We start from the raw sequence: 20,457 nt of genomic DNA, 5'->3' as shown, positions 1-20,457 counted from the left end.
AGACATGTTAAGTTCAAACAATATTTTAAGGTTTACTGTATATAAATAGCCCGAGTAACTGTTCAACAAAATTGCACCCACATTATGTAACTTAGCCTCAAACACAAACACATAGAAAGCTACAGAAAGGCAGTGATAGACAACGACACAAAATACACTAAGTTATGAAGATGCCTGTCATTTTTCAGTTTCGTTATTTTCACAGATGCAAGATCAGTTTCACATTTGCAAGTTACACATATAAACCTATTTAAGAACTATAGAAATATTGTATGTTACACATGCGCTGCACACAGAAAACTACTTGAATAAAGATACATGCAAAAAAATCCTGCATTTATTTATTTAAATATTCAGTACATGGTTAATCCTGCAAAACAATGAAATATAATTTAACTGCTTTCAACAGTGTTGCTGTGAGGATATTATAGTAGTCTAAGGGCTTCATATTGGCCTCTGATGATGCTCAGTAGCTTTAACAGACAGATGCATGTATGATATGTAAATGTCGCAGCACCACGTGATTCTTCAATAGGCTTGCTAAATACCTACGATTTTAAATGCATCTTACGAAAGTGTGCCTTGTTTGTTTTGCATCGACAGCTTCACCAATGAGGGACTTTGTTCTTTTAAAACAAGGTGTCAGGCTATGCCTCAGTCATATCTTGGGCTGTAGTGTTGTGTTTGCGGTCATAGTGCATGTACTGCATCATCGACATGTGCGTGGATGCCATTTGTTAGAGGAATATGGTTCCCGTTGGTGTGGGAAACTTTCTTCAAAGTAGCCACGTTGCCATTGATGTAGGTTGTATGTGGAGGCAGGAAGTCTCTCTGCAGCTTGTGCTCCAGCAGCATGTGGTTCTGAGGAGGAAGGCCGAGGCACGCTCTGAAAACGACAAAGAGGGAGACTGTTGTCAACTGTTGTCACAAAATGAAACACAAGAATTTTACTCAGGTTGCTCCCGACTAAGAATGTTCCTAGTCGACCAATAGTCATCATTTAGGGCCATTAGTCGACTAGTCGCCCGCATGTTTACAATATTAATTTAATTATTAAATGATATATTTTGGGCGGGGCAACACAATGGTTTGAGTTGAAGGTGTGAGAAAGAATAGTATCAGTAACATTGTTAACACTGTGCTACATTACAGAGAAATACAAAACCGTACTAATGAACCTTCATTAATATAGGCCTATATTTTATCTACAAGTGCACGTCACACACTGAGCGAGCCGCCTGTTAATGACACTGTGGGCTAATGGGCATGTAGCTACTTCCATGTTTCAGATGATATGTCATGTTTGTAGTCGACCAATGAAGATGAGTTTACATATCACCTTGGGTTTGTCCTTCACCTTCTCAAAATAATCCCACACTTTGGATTTCCTGCCCGACATGTTATTAACTAGCCTGTGGAATAACCGCAGGTACCAGCCCTGGAAATTAACCTGACTCCTGTCTGACTGCTGAGCGTGGCCACTTCCTGTGTCTGTCCTTTCAAATTAAATTCCCACATGGTCCAGTCATATAATGTTTGATTCATTTTGACAAGGCGCAGCTCCTAATAGTGTTTCAAATTTGTTTGTTTTTCCTGCAACTAAGCGACCAATGAAATCTTGCCAACTAATGACCTTTTCAGTCGACTAACATTTGGTCGACTAACGGGGCAGCCCTAAATTTTACACCTGTATATAAGCTTTAAAAGCGGTTGAGTGTACAGTGCAATCTAGTTAAAGAAACCTAAAACCCGTCTGTACCTCATGATGTTTTCTATGCAGGCTCTCTGGCGGAAAAAGGCATTGACAACTGGGGTGCCTGAGGGGACCAGGGGTGCCTTGCAGAGGAAGGAGAGCAGCGCTAAGACACTGTGGAAGGACTGGAAGTCCTCCTCTCCCTGGGGTCGGACAGTCACACGCTGACAAAGCTCGGTCAGGATCACCAGGTCAAGGATGATCGGGCTGGCGAGTAGAGAGTCCTGTTAGAAAGGAAAAACAGATGGAATGAGTATGATGGTGTAACAGAGGAAGAGGGGAAGGGTTAAAGACATTTATCAACACATAGAACATAATCTAGTTCCTTCTTTCACATGCAGGAATGGTACAAACCCTATAGCAGTGTCTTTCTTAATACTGCCACTAGGGGTCACCAAATCCAAGATTTTCAGTCTTGACACACATTGATGCCCACTACTCTGACACAGATAAAATGACACCACATTGTTTCCAGTGTTAGAGCCAACCACTTTAGCTGTTTTAATTAACTGTAAATTAAGCGTTCATTTGATATGAAACTACATCTAAAATGCACAAAATACATTTCTTTTTTTTTGGACAACATGTGTAGCATTTTTGTGTGATTGCAGAACCTTTTAAAAAATATTGTGGGGCTGTTCGATCATGGCAAAAATCATAATCACGATTACTTTGGTCAACACTGAGATTCACTTATTGACTTTGGAAATATCAAGCATTTGCTGAACATAAAAATTAGGCTGTTTAACAGTGGATTTTCTTGAACTTTAAATATAATTACACTGTAGCTGGCTCACTGGCCATATTTCCTAATGTAACAGTTTTTGGTACATGACAAAACCGTTCACGTCCCCTTAATATGCATATGATGATGATGAATCAACTCTTGACAAAGCTGACTTGGTCAAATATCTTGGACTTTGGATCAACCATGAACTTTCGTTTAAGCCACATATTGATTATAAAAAGAGTGCATGGTTGTCTGAGTTCACTTTATTGGTCAATTGATTGTTTTACATTTCAGGTCAGGAAAAGAATAATTTCACAGTTGATATCACCTATTACTGATTATGCTGACATAGTCTATCAAAACACATTTGACACTCATCTTAAACTCCTTAATGCAGTGTATAATTCTCTATGTAGATTTGTTTTGAGGTGTCCATGTAGAACTCAACACAGCTTCATGTATGAATCACTGAACTGGCTGCAGCCTCGATCTAGAAGGCAATTTCACTGGATTCAATTCATTTTCACGTGTCCCTGGTACTTTTAAACTGTTTTTGACTCCATGTAATGCCTCATATTAACTTAGACATATGTAATATAACTTTTTTGTCCCCACAGTTTTCAAAGAAGTTGGATGAAGGTCATTCCAGTACAATGCTCCATCTGACTGGAATAATCTTGCTCTTTTCTTGAGATCTGTCACGTCTTTCTGCTGCTTCGGGACTTCTTTTTATTCACATCTCTAAACAACCTATTCATGTTTTCAAAATGTCATACTGTAAACTGCTATGTAACTATTCGAGGTCACGATATCTAATTCTAATTTTCTTGTACAACAGCTGAGGGCAGGGGGTGTGGGTGGGAGATGTTGAGCGAGATGTCCGTGTCTGAACTGCAGCTTGTGCTTGTTTATACAGTGCCGGCACAACAGACGTGCACATGAAGGTACATTGCAGTGTGGCTCAAGCACTTTGACCATATGCTTTTATTCAGTATTCTGTGCTATATTCAGTGTATGCAAGTTTGGCCAGATACCCACAGCGATTAACACTCTATAGCAGTAGTTATTACTTTGGCATGGTATGAATCTTCTGCAGTGGGAGTCTGCCTGGGGACTTCCCCTTTCAGTCTGTTTATGTCTCGTTCTGCTAATCGACACTTTCGGGTGATGAGGTTATAAATGAAATGTTTGCAGCCATCCTCAGAGCTCCGCCTCGTAAGGTAATGAGAGTTTAATAGGCTGCACCTGCAGCAGTCACAGTCGCAGGAAGTTTTTTTTTTTAATAAAGTCTGAAAAAGAGTGTCTGAAAACTCACAAAATCAAGGAGAAAGTGGCCAAGTTGAAACACTGAGTGCACAGTCGCAAAGAAATACTCATTTTATTGTGACTGTCTTGTTTTCATAATCATAGGATGTAAAATTCACAATTAAAAAAACAATTCAATTAAGAAACACCTCTAGATGTTATCGTAAGTAAAGCGCAAGCGGACATTGTCTCCTTCTGCTCACGTCTGTCCAGAAGGCTCGTCCTGTGTAAATGGAAGGACTCTTCACCTCCAACATATGGACGCTGGATTAGGGATGTTATTATCATTATTTACAATTGGAGAAAATCTGTTGTTTTATTGAAGGATCAACTGCACGCTTTTTTACCAGTTGGCAACCATTTTGAAGTTTTAGGGGAAATTTGGAAGCTGAAAATTTGTAATTAAACACGCTATACACCCCTACTTACGTCACACAAGTTAGTTAATTTGTCATTATTTTTCCCCATTTTTAAATTTTTGAAATGTTTATATTCATACATTTTTCAATTTATTTTATTTCATTTTTATTTTAATTTATTTTATATATGTTTTAATTTAATTTTATTTTATTTTTTTATCTATTTATTCATTCATGTATTTATGTATTTAGTTATTATTTTTCTCTATTAGATTTTCTCTGACTAGTCTGGCTTCCTCTGTTCCTGGGTTGATGGGTGGGTGAGTTGTCTTTTTGTCCTTACTGCATCTGTGTTTGTTTATTAATACTCTGTACATCTTTATTGAATTAACAATAAAAATACCTTGTTTAAAAAGAAAGAAAATACAATTCAATCAATCACCCAACCCTATTATTTTGACATAAGTTATTAAAGTTGCATACTTTAAGTTGCTGTTTGTAAAAATCTCTGTTGAAAAAAGTATAATCGATCTGTTTCCCACCACATGACCAGAGTAGATGTTATTCAGTGTGTAAGAATGATGGTGGACTACAGCAGCGAGGCCAGTGAAACGTGAAATAACTATGTCAATGACCTGGAGACGTCTCTTTAAATTAGCTCCAAGACTTGTTAAGAAGGATTAACGGTAAGTTGCGGTACTCCTGAGCCTCCTCCTCCTCCACAGTTACTGTCAGCTGAAGAAGAATAGCTCTGAACACTGTGTTTAGTGAGCAATTAGCACTTTGAACTCTCACACTGGAAACTCTTCTAATATGCCTGACTTGCCTTTTTTCAGCTAAATGTTTTACAGGAATAGATTCAGCGGCCACTGACCTCACAGGTGTTGTGCAGAGCGATAGTATTGGTTCCTCCCATCATTATTTCAGACGTGTATTCATCCATGGCGCGCTTGCTGTCTCCCACATACGGGACGTACTTAATCACCACCTGAAATCACACACACGGAGACAGTTAGTGAATCTGATGGGTTGTTTTCAGTAAACATCCACACAGAGCTCGTTATCTGTCTGCGAGTCACTCACACAGTGATCAGGTTTTTCTCCAGGCTGGTACAAGATGGGGTTCGACCGGACCATGTCGTCCACCACGTTGCTCTTGGAGATCTCTTTGGAGCGGAACTGCTGCGGAGCCGACAGGTTCTTACCGTCGTTGTTGCCAAGGTGATTGTAGCTGACAATGGAGGTCGGCTGTGGAGGGGGAGATGAACTTATTAAAATGTCTTTGTGCAAAAAATACATGGTACTCTGAGAATGAAGCTGTCATCTCAGGACACACATCACACTCTGGTCCTCCTGAGTCTTTTGCCTTTTTCCCCCTGATTTAAGGGATTTTATTTTGGCTAAATTTGTCCTTAAATGAACCGAGGGTCTCTGGATAGAAGGTCAAAGCTGTACAGACCGAATTGCCATTACACTATGCCGACAACAACAATCACTCCCACGTAGACAACTGGTGATTGACATTGATATTGATATCTGATATTTAATTTGAACATATAAAAACAGACATGAACATACAAACTAGCAGACAGAGAGACTTTACTTTGATTTACACATCCAAAAAGGAGTGTGAGGAAGTATAAACTTATTAAATCCCTCCCATTCTCCATAAGGCATTGAGTGAAATTAAACAGACAGCTTCCTTATATAGATAAACCAACACTTTAAAATTTTCGAAATATGCACAATTTTTATTACCATTTAACTTTGTTACCCAAAAATAACCCATGTACACACACTCACTGGCCACTTTATTAGGTACACCTCACTAGTGCCAGGTTTTGCCTTCAGAACTGTCTCAATTTTTGGTGTCATAGATTCAACAAGGTGCTGGAGAAATTCCTCAGAGATTTTGGTCCATATTGACATGATAGCATCACACAGTTGCTGCAGATTTGTCAGCTGCACATCCATGATGTGAATCTCCCGTTCCACCACATCCCAAAGGTGCTGTATTGGATTGAGATCTGGTGACTGTGGAGGCCATTGGAGTACAGTGAACTCATTGTCATGTTCAAGAAACCAGTTTGAGATGATTTGAGCTTTGTGACATGGTGTGTTATCCTGCTGGAAGTAGCCATCAGAAGATGGGTACACTGTGGTCATAAAGGGATGGACACGGTCAGCAACAATACTCAGGTAGGCTGTGGTGATTAAACCATGCTCAGTTGGTACTAAGGGGCCCAAAGTGTGCCAAGAAAATATCCCACACACCATTACACCACCACCACCAGCCTGAACCGCTGATACAAGGCAGGATGGATCCATGAGGCCAAATTCTGACCCTACCATCTGAATGTCGCAGCAGAAATCCAGACTCATCAGACCAGGCAACGTTTTTCCAATCTTCTATTGTCCAGTTTTGGTGAGCCTGTGTGAACTGTAGCCTCAGTTTCCTGTTGTTAGCTGACAGGAGTGGCACCTGGTGTGGTCTTCTGCTGCTGTAGCCCATCTGCTTCAAGGTTGGACGTGTTGTTGGTTCAGAGATGGTCTTCTGCAGACCTTGGTTGGAACCAGTGGTTATTTGAATTACTGTTGCCTTTCTATCATCTTGAACGAGTATCATTTTCACCCAGAGAACTGCTGCTCACTTTTGGGACCATCCTCTGTAAACCCTAGAGATGACTGTGTGTGAAAATCCCTGTACATCAGCCACATTCAAAGTCACTTAAATCACCTTTCTTCCTCATTCTGATGCTCAGTTTGAACTTCAGCAGGTCGTCTTGACCATGTCTACATGCCTAAATGCATTGAGTTGCTGCCATGTGATTGGCTGATTAGCTATTTGCGTTAACACACAGTTGAACAGGTGTACCTAATAAAGTGGCCGGTGAATGTATATAATAACCATGTTAGTAGCTACTGAGTATGATCAGTATCAGATCATATCCTTCCTCCTGTCTGTGCATCCTTTTCCTCACCTTGATACCTGAGCTGACCAGGAAGTCCACCAACACTGACTTGATCTTGGTCTGACCTGATTTGAAGTCATCTCCTCCAATGAACACGCCTTTCTGCACGGCCAGCTCAATGGCCCCGGGCACAAAAGTGTTCTGCGGGGAGCCGTTGATGTAGGCGCAGCCCTCCAGTATGCTGGCCACTGCAAACAGAGTGGAGGGAGAAACCTCTGCTCCAGCCTAATGGATGTAGCAAAAGAAAATAAGAGAGATGACTGTTAGCGAGTGTATCATCACATTACAGCTCGACTCACAAGGCGTACATTTCCCCTGAGACTCTCTTCACATCATCTCTGTAGCTCAACTCTATTGTCGACTTCATGCCTATCGAAAATTGAGCTATTTGCTGAAGATCACAAGTCTGTGAAATAGACTATTATCGTTGCTGACAGCAGTACAAGCATGCTGAAGACAGGAGATAAAATATAAACTCACCCATGAGGGGCAAATCATAATTTTCCTCCCCTGATCTGATATAAAAGGAATAGCTGACTCATTATGGAATTTCATCTACAAATCCACAGTGAAGTGTGAGCAGAGTTAATCTTCTCATCCTCTAAGCTTTATTAATCACTAAATGTGATGGAGGATTACTGTTTGGTCCTCGGCATTAGGAGGAAATTAAAGTTGAATCCATGACTACCGGCCACCAACACAATTTCGGCTGGTTTCTGGGACAATTACAGTTCATTTTCATACTGGATCTCGACTGAAACCAACTTAAAGGTGTGACTGTGTTTAATGAATCTAGAAGTTTTCGAACTAAACTTTCTTCACGGACACGGCTGTCACTCTCACCTGGATTGCAGCGAGCAGGTTCTTCGCAGTGTCGTTGACCCCCGGGATGATGTCACAGAAGCGCTCAGTGTTGGCGGTCCACAGAACGATGACTTTGTCCACACCACTAGACTGTCGGAAGTCCCTTATATCTGCGCGGATCTGCTCCACCTGGAAGATCATTCAAACTTCAAGTCAGGTTAAAAATAACATGGGAAACAACAATCTACAGTGACATCCAAACAGGGTAGGGCTGTAACGTGTTTGGTTATTCGTACCGAACCCTCAGGGTACAGGGTCAGTGTCTGGTGCACACAGAACCAAAGTTCACACAGCTCCACCCCACTCATTCACTCACAAATTCTCCATCAGCACTCAAGAGAGACACAGAGCTGCTCCTCTGTTTAATCTGTCTGTTAATTAGTCTACAGTGCAACATCGGTCTACATGTTGCACGTGCTATGCTAAATCAGGCTGAGATGAATCAAATGACCGCGGCACATGTGCAATCCAGTGCTGCGCTGCTAGTTTGTGTGTGAGGTGGATCATAGCGTGTCGCCGTTCTTCTTGGTAGTTGTAGTCTATTGCGTGACACTGAGACAGTGCCTGGATGCAGGCGACACATCTGTTTAAAAAAATGCAGCAACAACACAGACATATATAACGCAGACAAAGTGTCTCTCGCTCCTTCCCTCCCTCGGCCTCTCTGTTGATGCTCTGTACATAAATAAGATTAACAGCCTAAATAAATAAATATTTAAATCATTTTCCAGCACTAGATACATTTGAGAGGTCATGGAAAATTACTACTTGATACCTTTATACTCATGTTATTTTTTTGTGTCCTGTGCTACAAACCTTTAAACCTCTGTGGCTCCAGTGCTACATGCAAAAACGTTAACCACCCTGCTGTTTATTTTCTATTATTTTCATTTACATGTTGTGCAGCTGCATATTTTCAAACGGCAAAAAAAATCTGTCTTTACATTTTATTTTGATCACAGTCTGTTTTTATAAAAGAGCTTGTGACATCTTAAATGTTGCTTTGACTTGCAGCTGAAAACATGTCGCCCATTTCGTAGAAAATACCGAGATATGTATTGTGTATCGCCATTCAGCCTGTAAATACCAAGCTGAAGACTTGTCTGCGAGTTCCCAGTCAGCTACAACAGCAACAGAGAGATAGAGTTGTGTAGAAGAGGAGGACGGTGTGTGTGTGTTGTTATTACCACACTGACAAAACCATGATGAACTTATTCTATCTTGCTTTTACTGAATCATATTTTAGCATTATCTCTTTGGTGTCATGGTTTGGAAACCTTTCTTTGAAAAACAGAAACTCTCTGAGTCAGATTGTTAAACTGTCCAGTGGGCTGATTGGTGAGTCACAGCTTGACCCAGTGTCCCTGTACACCAGACGGTTATAGTGGATCACTGGCTCAGTTTTTAATAATGACTCCCACCTTTCCCACAGTGTATTTCACCTTCTTCCCCCTGGAGGAAGGTTCATAGTCCCAAGGTGCAGAATTAAGGAGTATAAGAACAGCTTTGTTCCAGCAGCCATCACTCTGATGAACAAGTCGTAGCAACATTGCAGAGATGCTATAGAAGCATTCATTTTCTGTAACCGCTTATCTTGTTGGGGGTCGCAGGGGGGCTGGAGCCTATGCTAGCTGACATTGGGTGAGAGGCAGGGTACACCCTGGACAGGTAACCGTGACTTCTAAACTGGGGTAACTGAACCGTGACTTATTGTGGATAGTTACATCCCAGATAGATAGGTAGGTAGGTAGGTAGGTAGATGATAGATGGATAGATGGGTAGGTAAATGGATGTATGAATAGACTGATGGGTAGGTAGGTAGGTAGGTAGGTAGGTAGGTGGATGGATGGATGGGTAGGTGGGTGGATAGATGACAGATGGATAGGTAGGTAGGTGGATGGATGGATGATAGATGGATAGACAGATAGGTAGGTAGGTAGATGATAGATGGATAGATGGGTAGGTAAATGGATGTATGAATAGACAGATGGGTAGGTAGGTAGGTAGGTAGGTGGATGGATGGATGGATAGGTAGGTGGATGTATGAATGGACAGATGGATAGGCAGGTAGGTAGGTGGATGGATGGATGATAGATGGGTAGGTAGGTAGGTAGGTGGATGGATGGATGATAGATGGATAGATAGGTAGGTAGATGGATGGGTAGGTAGGTGGGTGGATGGGTAGGTGGGTGGATGTATGAATGGACAGATGGATAGGTAGGTAGGTGGGTGGATAGATGATAGATGGATAGGTAGATAGGTAGGTAGGTGGATGGATGGATGATAGATGGATAGACAGATAGGTAAGTAGGTAGGTAGGTAGGTGGATGGATCGATGGATCGATGGATGATAGATGGTTAGATAGGTAGGTAGATGGATGGGTAGGTAGGTGGGTGGATGTATGAATGGACAGATGGATAGGTAGGTAGGTGGGTGGATAGATGATAGATGGACAGGTAGATAGGTAGGTAGGTGGATGGATGGATGATAGATGGGTAGGTAGGTAGGTGGATGGATGGATGATAGATGGATAGATAGATAGATAGATAGGTAGATGGATGGGTAGGTGGGTGGATAGATGGATAGGTAGATAGGTAGGTGGATGGATGGATGGATGGATAGATAGGAAGGTGGATGGATGGATGGATGGATGATAGATGGATAGATAGATAGATAGATAGATAGATAGATAGGTAGGTAGGTAGGTAGGTAGAGAAGAGACTTCAGCCCTCATAAATCTGCTGGTCAGTAGACCGAGCATTACCTGCTCCACCATGCTCCCCGTGAGGACGTTGTCCACCCGACTCTCCTGGTTTGCAGCGATGAATTCTGGGATATAGATGGACGGTCTGGGTTTCATGCGGCTCATGTGTGGTCGCAGCTGCTCTTGTAACGACCACTCAAACACTTGAGCTCTCTCCATCGCACGGCCAAGATCCATTGAGGAGATATCCCAGCCTAGAAACACATACACACACCTCGGGTTGGACAATGTGCTGAATCCCTTAAATATATCTTCCATTTTCCAGAGTTACAAGGGCAGAGGCTGACCTATATGAGTCATTACTTTTATCTTAAAATAGACCCCAGCAGCTCTATAAATAGGCTGCCTGTTAAAGCTCCTCTCTTATAGAGTAAGAGATTAGATTGCATAAGAGGACACTGTACTGTAAGAGCACCTCTCTGACCATCTTCACCTCCTGGAGAGCCTCCCTGGCCTGGGGTCAGATCACTCTGCTGTTACCTCACTTGACCTCACATTTCACACACAAACACTTCTCAGCTGCTGTATCAGAGGTCAGAGCTCGAGCCAACTGTGTGCAATTATCCATACCGTCAAAGACTATATCATTAGGATGCACCATGGGCAGGAGGTCACCCAGGGGCACGTTGACCTCGCCCTCCAGCCCCGATCCCAGACAAACAGTGGACGCCTGCAGGAGGGAGCCGAAGTAGTTCGCTTTCTGAAGAACGTGGGAGAGAAAGAAGAGAAAAACACTGTGATTTCATTCCCTCTAAAGACTATATTTTCACAGGCTTTAAGGTGCATTAAATCCTTTGAACAACAGGAATATGGACGAAATGGAAACCAGCTCATGGAGGTTACAATGTACGCCCATATAAGGGGAAATCCAAAAGGCCAGAGTCAGTTAAGCCCTTAACACTCTACTGAACATGTCAGCATAACCAGCTCATAACGAGTCTCCCCCATTGTATCAGGGGACATACAGCAGGCTATATTTAAAACACAGGACAAGGAGGGTCTCTATTAGCTCCTTCATGGCAGCCTGAGCGTTTTTATCACATTATAGTTTGGTTATAAAGACTTCATTCACCATCTAGAACTCTATTTATGAAAGAAGGATCATTGTGGTGTTTGCATGTTTCATCTGTAAAATTACAAGTGTATGCTTTATACAAGGGACGGCCATTTTCCAAACAGGCAGACAGTGGTTTGTATTCATGTCAGAGCAGTATGGGAGTCAACTTGCAGGAGATTGCTTGAGATAGTTACAAGGGCTGCATGACTAGAACTTGTTTTTTTCCTTTTAAGGTTATTTTTTGGGGCTTTTTGCCTTAAATCAATAGGACAGTGGTGCTTTTGGGGGGCGCAGGATGGCATACAGCAGGGGGCAGTGGGCTGGAACCCACTGCAAGGACTGCGACGCCTGCTCTACCCACTGAGCTACTGGGCGCCCCCATTTGACATTTATTGTGATAGTGATATGAGTGGTGATTTTAGGGGGAATGGTAATTTTTTTGATTTCAATTTCACTGAAAAAAAACCCCATAAAAATAATGATGATGTGATTTTTGCTAGGGTCTGCACCATATACGCATGTTCTCTTACGTCTGGAATATGATTTGTAGGCCAGGGCATCTCTGTAGGATCAGAAAAAGATATATTACCAAGTAGGTTTCCACTTACAAGGAATTTGCTTTGGTTTTTGGTACCTGGAGAGACATCAGTTTTCCTGTGCTGCATTCAGACGCCTTTCACAACCATTTAAACCTTTGATACCTCAGGGAATTGGTTTGGTTTCTTTTGAAAATGTACTAAAAAGGCGAAGAGTAACTTGGCAAGAAATGCCCTGCAAATTGCAAGAAAGAGAGGTCATGTTTATTCTATTTTTTTTTTTTATTTGGTACAGTGAGTTTGTGACGATTTTGTTTTTTACTCTTGTTTTTGTTCTATTTTTGGACTGATATTGGATGTAAATGTCTCATTTATACTGTGTGATTTTTAAATTGATGTATTTTTAATGTTGTTTTGTGAGTGGACCCCAGGAAGTGGAAGATACTGGGGATCCAAATAAAGAATAGAGAATCAAGAGGGAAAATTACCAGAAAATGAAATGAAAAAGAAAAGAAAAAATGTATCTCTAATTGTTATAATTGTATTATTTTATAATTTTATATATTTTTTATTTTAAATTACAGAAAAAAATGTCTTTTTCCCTCCCAATACATATTTAGGACTTTTTCAGGTTATGTCCTTGTTTGATATTTTTTTTTTAAACTGTTTTTTTTTTTAAATACAGTACAGGCCAATAGTTTGGACACACCTTCTCATTCAATGCGTTTTCTTTATTTTCATGACTATTTACATTGTAGATTCTCACTGAAGGCATCAAAACTATGAATGAACACATGTGGAGTTATGTACTTAACAAAAAAAGGTGAAATAACTGAAAACATGTTTTATATTCTAGTTTCTTCAAAATAGCCACCCTTTGCTCTGATTACTGCTTTGCACACTCTTGGCATTCTCTCCATGAGCTTCAAGAGGTAGTCACCTGAAATGGTTTCCACTTCACAGGTGTGCCTTATCAGGGTTAATTAGTGGAATTTCTTGCTTTATCAATGGGGTTGGGACCATCAGTTGTGTTGTGCAGAAGTCAGGTTAATACACAGCCGACAGCCCTATTGGACAACTGTTAAAATTCATATTATGGCAAGAACCAATCAGCTAACTAAAGAAAAACCAGTGGCCATCATTACTTTAAGAAATGAAGGTCAGTCAGTCCGGAAAATTGCAAAAACTTTAAATATGTCCCCAAGTGGAGTCGCAAAAACCATCAAGCGCTACAACGAAACTGGCACACATGAGGACCGACCCAGGAAAGGAAGACCAAGAGTCACCTCTGCTTCTGAGGATAAGTTCATCCGAGTCACCAGCCTCAGAAATCGCAAGTTAACAGCAGCTCAGATCAGAGACCAGATGAATGCCACACAGAGTTCTAGCAGCAGACCCATCTCTAGAACAACTGTTAAGAGGAGACTGCGCCAATCAGGCCTTCATGGTCAAATAGCTGCTAGGAAACCACTGCTAAGGAGAGGCAACAAGCAGAAGAGATTTGTTTGGGCCAAGAAACACAAGGAATGGACATTAGACCAGTGGAAATCTGTGCTTTGGTCTGATGAGTCCAAATTTGAGATCTTTGGTTCCAACCGCCGTGTCTTTGTGAGACGCAGAAAAGGTGAACGGATGGATTCCACATGCCTGGTTCCCACTGTGAAGCATGGAGGAGGAGGTGTGATGGTGTGGGGGTGTTTTGCTGGTGACACTGTTGGGGATTTATTCAAAATTGAAGGCACACTGAACCAGCATGGCTACCACAGCATCCTGCAGCGACATGCCATCCCATCCGGTTTGCGTTTAGTTGGACGATCATTTATTTTTCAACAGGACAATGACCCCAAACACACCTCCAGGCTGTGTAAGGGCTATTTGACCAAGAAGGAGAGTGATGGAGTGCTGCGGCAGATGACCTGGCCTCCACAGTCACCGGACCTGAACCCAATCCAGATGGTTTGGGGTGAGCTGGACCGCAGAGTGAAGGCAAAGGGGCCAACAAGTGCTAAACACCTCTGGGAGCTCCTTCAAGACTGTTGGAAAACCATTTCAGGTGACTACCTCTTGAAGCTCATGGAGAGAATGCCAAGAGTGTGCAAAGCAGTAATCAGAGCAAAGGGTGGCTATTTTGAAGAAACTAGAATATAAAACATGTTTTCAGTTATTTCACCTTTTTTTGTTAAGTACATAACTCCACATGTTCATTCATAGTTTTGATGCCTTCAGTGAGAATCTACAATGTAAATAGTTATGAAAATAAAGAAAACGCATTGAATGAGAAGGTGTGTCCAAACTTTTGGCCTGTACTGTATTTGTCCAGAAATTTTTTCGTAACTTTTACAAATTTCTTGCTAATTTTTGGGTCATTCCTTATAAAGTTGCTCATTGCCTTTGTTATGTGTTCTTGAAAGGGATCAGGCCAATTTGCTCAGGTTTTAAAGAGTTAAACATACAATAAACATATTAAGAGGAACAAAAGTATTGCATCACTCAGGAACAGAAATATAGAACAGAAAAGTTTCAGTGAAAATATGACAAAGATATTTTTAAAAAGAACTATAACACAACAAATAAGTACATTATGCCTGTTTCAGAATATGAAAGCTGCTCAGTTTTGTGCAGGATGTTTAAAAAAGTACTGTAGTACTGTACAGTAGCACCACAATGCTTCATTTAGAACAGTATGTTGTGACACATTTTACCTTTATCAAAAAACTCCTGCTATTTGGATATTGCACTTGCCCATATTACAAAATTGAAAATATTTTGATTAATTAAGCAGCTCTAATTGTTGCATAATTAAAGTTGAATTTTTAACATCAATGTGAAATGATAACATTTTTTACTGTAAATTAACCGTCTCAAGTACGGCAAATTTCAAATCTGAGCCGGTTGTTTTTCCACACTATACCGAGATGAATGTAAACCAGCAGTGCCAGCCTAACACATTTAGCGCGCTAAGTAAGCTTCCCCTGCCCTGCCAATTCCCAAACCCCAAAAACTATTATCATTATTTTATAGTTACTGTATTTATTACTAACAAGAACAATATGTGTGAAAAAGCAACACAAATAAACATCTTCGCTGACAAACAATCGCCCCTTTCACACTGCTTCTTCAAGGCAAGAGTTTCACACCGTTATGCCGCCTCGCCGTTCTGTATAAACGGTACAATCACAGAATGGGGGGGACAGAGTTGTCTCGCCTTTAAGCTGGCACTGGAGGTAGTGACAGCACTGAAATGTCATCTGTGTAAAAGGGATAGCGGCATGACGGGATCATGGGCGACACAGGTGTGACGTTTTGACGACGTGTTATGCGTGACGACCCCCCCACTTGGAGATTTAAACAGCAACTGATAGCAGTTAGCAGCTAACTTAACAAAGAAGAAAAGCAACTCAAATAAGTTTATTTGTTAAGTAATGTAATGTGACGTCAGTATGCGATGACCGTACGTGAATTGTGCAACATTAGCCCCTTTTACACTATATCGAGCAGTTTTGCTGCCTCGCTGTTGTGTATAAAACGTGCAAAGGCAGAGGACAGAGTTGTCTCGCCTTTAAGCTTGCAATGATGTCTGTATAAACAGGACAGCCGGCAGGGCGGGACCATGGGCAGGGCAGTTGTGACATTTTAAAGGTGTGTTTTGTGCGTGACTCACTGCAAGAGATTTAAATAGCAGGTAGTAGCAGTTAGCTGCTAACTAAAAGAAGAGGAACAGTGTCTGCAAATTGGAAAAACAACGAGGTCTGGAAGCTCCTTATGCTCTGAGCAAAGGGCGAGATCAGCCGCCATAAAACAGAGGTGGTAGGTGGTATTGTTTATAAAGCGCTGTTGACATGTATGTTTGATGTCACACTAGAAGCCAAAGCTGTTGTGTTAGATTTTGTGCCTGTCACATCTCTTTCTTCAGTGCTATCCACATAGACTCCACTTCACTCCATCACAAACACTTTTTTCCTTTCTTTATTTGGATCCCCGTTAGCGCCAGCATTAGCACTAGCTGTTCCTCCTGTGGTCCACACACTTACAACAACACCACGGATAAACACAACAAAACTCTATCTGTCTGTGTCACTCCACTCACCTTCAGTCCAGTTTTGGTCCTCCAGCTGAGACCCAGCTTGTTGGCCAGTACAGCTCCTATCACTGTGGTCCCGTTGTTGCCTCCAATTCCCACCAGCATTACACCCAGCCGGGACACGCGTCTCTCTGTGCGAAATGTCATTTCAGTGGTGCGAGGAGTCACCTGTTTCCCAACATGGAGCAACATTAGTTATACAGTTCACACAGATACATGAGTACACACAGAAACACAAGGCAGGTCCACTTACCGTGACTTTGTTCCCCTCTGTGTGGACCGATGTGGTCTGGTAGGAGTACTGAGACACAATGTGTGTGTCTGTGTACCTCACATTAGGGCTGTTGATGTGGATGTTGACAGACATGGCAGCAGAGTGGCCAACTTCTTTCTCTGTATGTGGAAATGGCATCATGGGTAATGTGCTGCATTTCCTCAACACGTCACAACAAGTGCAAGCTGGCATTAAGAAAGAAGAGTTGTCTCTGGTCCCTAATGGAAAAGATTACTTAGCATTTCCTGTCAGACCAGCTTCACAAACACATGGATGTGTTCACTAGAATAATCATTTCCTGTAGAAAATGCGCGTGGATGCTGTCATGAATGCTGAGCAGTGTTACGTAAAGAAGCTAAGAGCTGAAATATATTACTATAAAAGCTGGAAGCTAAACTGTAAAAGTGTCAAATGAATGAATGACACGCTCCTTACTGAAAGTAAACCCGGAAACAGCCTCACCTCTCTTCAGTTGAAGCGTAAAGACGTGTGTGAATAACTTGTGTGTGTCTCGCGGGAAGTACTTCTTCTTCTTTTTCTTCTTCTTCCTCTTCCTGCTCAGATGGAAAATTTCCAGACCCTCTCGTATGAAAACGCCGGCTGGTGTCTGCCTGCTGCTCGTCCGACTGTCCTCAAATGTTTGAGAAGGGTCTGGAAGGCGCTGTTGAAATTACTATCCTCCCTCGTTAGACGTATTCGTGCGTACACGTGCCAATCGGAGACGGCTCCGTCCCTCCTCTATGACGCGCGAGGATGGAGAGACTCGAGCACCGCGTGGCAACAGCAGCAGCAAATGGCTTTGTGTGTGTGTGTGTGTGTGTGTGTGTGTGTGTGTGTGTGTGTGTGAGGTTCCCTCTGGGCGGGACGCAAATTTGTGACTCCATGGATGACCCGCCCCAAACAGGACTGGACGACATGCCTGTACAATGACCACATTCTTCTGACTCATGATCGAAACCCAAAGAAACTGATAAAGGATTAACAACAATAATGATTATATATTGGAGAGCTGTGGCTGTTTCTCGTCTGTCCAGAGTGATGAAGTGTGTCTCTGAGGGATTTATATACAGGTTAATAGAAGAAATAATTATAAAGCCATTTCTTAAACTATCAGACATGATGATAATGATAATAATGATAATAACAGTAACAGTAATAATAATGCATTTTATTTATAGGCACATCTTGCAAGACACTGTTAAAAAAAACAGCAATGTTTCCGTAGATCATAAAATCAAAGAACTCCATAATATACAATAAAAGTTAATGAAATTCATTTGTTCAGTTTACATAACTCACATTCACAGGTGGATTCAAAGCAAATAAATTCAGATACATGTTTTTTTTTAAAGTAAAATACTTCAAGTCTTTGAATTCAGTCGTGTTTAAATTTTAAAGGGATAGTGCACCCAAAAATGAAAATTCAGTCATTATCGCGCACAATCGTACACACGTGAGCGTGGTGCACAGGCAGGCAGTTAGAGCTACAGGCTACAATGAGGCTAAAAACAGAGTTCAAATGACGTTTTTCCAAACAACTTTTTATGTCAGGGCTTCAGGACACTTGGATCACTATGGACGAGCAGTATGGAGATATTTTGTGGTTTCCATTACGTGTTTTTGGACGATTGAATCTGGGGCGCCGTCAGCCTCCATTAGGTGGAGTTGTGTTGCTACTTCCTCTCCCCTGGGATCTCCACAAGTGATGTGAGGACTCTAAAACTTCACCTGAGACTCCCTTGGCATAAGGGTGAGTAGATAATGGGTGAATTTTCATTTTTGGGTGCACTATCCCTTTAATATAAAGTATCCAGTGGCTGCTGAAATTCAAATATTCCTGTTTCTTATTTGCTTCTGTACAATTGCTCCGAGTCTGTGTGACATTTGATCGGGTGTCTTGCCCTGCCTGGGGCCCTGCCTTAGTCTTCACAAGATTTCCATTTTTGTGCTATGACAACAAAATTGGCTACCACAGAGACAGGCAACCATTCACGCTCACATTCACAACTACGGACAATTTAGAGTCACCAATTAACCTGCATGTCTTTGGACTGTGGGAGGAAGCTGGAGTAGGCCCTACTTGGAGAAAACCCACGCTGGCACGGGGAGAACATGCAAACCCCCCACCCTGAGTTTGAACCAGGAACCCTCTTGCTGGTGGGCGACAATGCTAACGTCTGCACCACTGTACGGCCAGTTAATGACATGACAAGACAAAAATAATTATAAAAATTAGGTATAAAATCATCATCAGTGCAAGTCTCAATATGTGTGTCATCATTAAATCTAACACATTCTCACTCTGACCTCGTCACATATCGACATTTGGTCGTGGACTTTCCACGTCCAGATATGACATGCAAGGTACCCTGGGTGTGTTGATTGTTGACGTTCTGGGATGCCGTGTCAAGTTCTTCCTGTTACATGCATTGTCTTCTTTCAAAATACACTTCTGTTTTGACAGGGATTTTACCGTTTATATACATTCTCTTTCAAAATAAACGCACTACATCGGTACAACACTGTGAGTTGACCTTTTTTTTTCCTTCAACAACAACAAACGCATGTGGTTTGGTTTAGGAAAAAGAACAGGGCTTGGCTTTAGAATCTGAGGAAGGTGAACACCACTCTCTCAGGTGAAATTCAGTGTTTGTTGGACCCATCCACCACCCCTCCCGCATGCCCCAATCAGACTTTCGCCACCTTAACTTAGCTCTTGTCCCACTGCGTTTCCCTGTGACACCGCTGGGCACCGTTAAACTATACCGGCAACCGGCCATGTATCATGCCAACGTTAGGGGACACCTTTTTCGTTGGTTTCTGATGCTTGCAAGGCACTGACCAAGTGCCGGATTTTGACGTTCTCAGGGTGAGACCTGGCTCTTAATTAAGACCGAACATGCCAGCTTGAAGAGGTGTGTTTTCAGACAGGATTTGAAGGTGGAAAGGGTTTGCAAATGTCGTGGGGGAGAGAACTCCAGAGAGGGCCAGAACGTCTGAATGCTCTAAAGGTGGTCAAGCGGGCAGATGGTGATGTGAGTTGGATTGCAGAGGAGGGTCTAAGAGTACAGGAGGGTGTGTAGATATGAACGAGTTCAGACAGGGAGGAAGGGGCTTGATTATGAAGGGTTGTAAAGGTGAGAAGCAGAATCTTAGATCATGCAATATTTAAAATATGAAAGTAATGCACACCAAGAATTATAATGCGGTGCTGATCACTGGCAGTAGACTTGAAAGGTACTGCAAGGAGACACGAAATATCTACAACAACGGGCAAAACAACCACAAAGACATTGGTTCAGTTGTTGGTCACTGGCAACTAATTTTTGTATCTTCTGTGCAATATATTCAGTATTCCTTATATATACTGGTGTTTGCTCCATTTTAAGCAGAAGGGGATAATGACACAATTGGCCCCTGGGCCTGGATGCATAAAAGGCCTCTCTGCCCCCCCTTGAGCAGGTAGGCCTACAACATGCTGTCACCCGTCCCCTGAACTGCAGGGCCCAAATTGCATTCAGTACTTAGTGCATTTAAAGTCTTGTGGATAACCTGAGGGGACAGGGCACAACACATCATACTTTGAAAACCATGCCCAGCAGAGAGGAAAACTGACGGCGTTACAATATGCAACTGAGGGCTGAAACCCTAACAGAATGTGTGTAGCTAGCAAAAATAATTCCATTTAAGCAAGTCAAAGGCTTATTTTAACATTTGAAGTCTACCAAAGAGGAAAAGTTACATTGACAAAGTCCATATTA

At 41.9% G+C, this 20,457-nt stretch overlaps 1 protein-coding gene across 1 annotated transcript; it reads right to left on the bottom strand.

Annotated features, from left to right (window-relative positions):
• Window positions 1-7: 7 nt before the first annotated feature.
• On the bottom strand, window positions 8-17,381 carry LOC117267377 (inositol-3-phosphate synthase 1-A-like). The gene is made up of 11 exons (XM_033643259.2): window positions 17,159-17,381; window positions 16,676-16,815; window positions 16,429-16,590; window positions 11,319-11,448; window positions 10,749-10,942; window positions 7,963-8,112; window positions 7,129-7,344; window positions 5,231-5,395; window positions 5,022-5,135; window positions 1,760-1,977; window positions 8-886 (listed from the first exon to the last, which is right to left on the bottom strand). The coding sequence occupies exons 2-11, from the start codon at window positions 16,787-16,789 to the stop codon at window positions 691-693; spliced, it is 1,659 nt and encodes a 552-aa protein (XP_033499150.1). The 5' UTR covers window positions 16,790-16,815; window positions 17,159-17,381; the 3' UTR covers window positions 8-690.
• Window positions 17,382-20,457: the final 3,076 nt, after the last annotated feature.

The sequence above is a fragment of the Epinephelus lanceolatus genome, chromosome 15, assembly GCF_041903045.1.
Source record: "Epinephelus lanceolatus isolate andai-2023 chromosome 15, ASM4190304v1, whole genome shotgun sequence".
Lineage (NCBI taxonomy): Eukaryota > Metazoa > Chordata > Actinopteri > Perciformes > Serranidae > Epinephelus > Epinephelus lanceolatus.
This window is presented reverse-complemented; position numbering and strand designations above follow the sequence as displayed.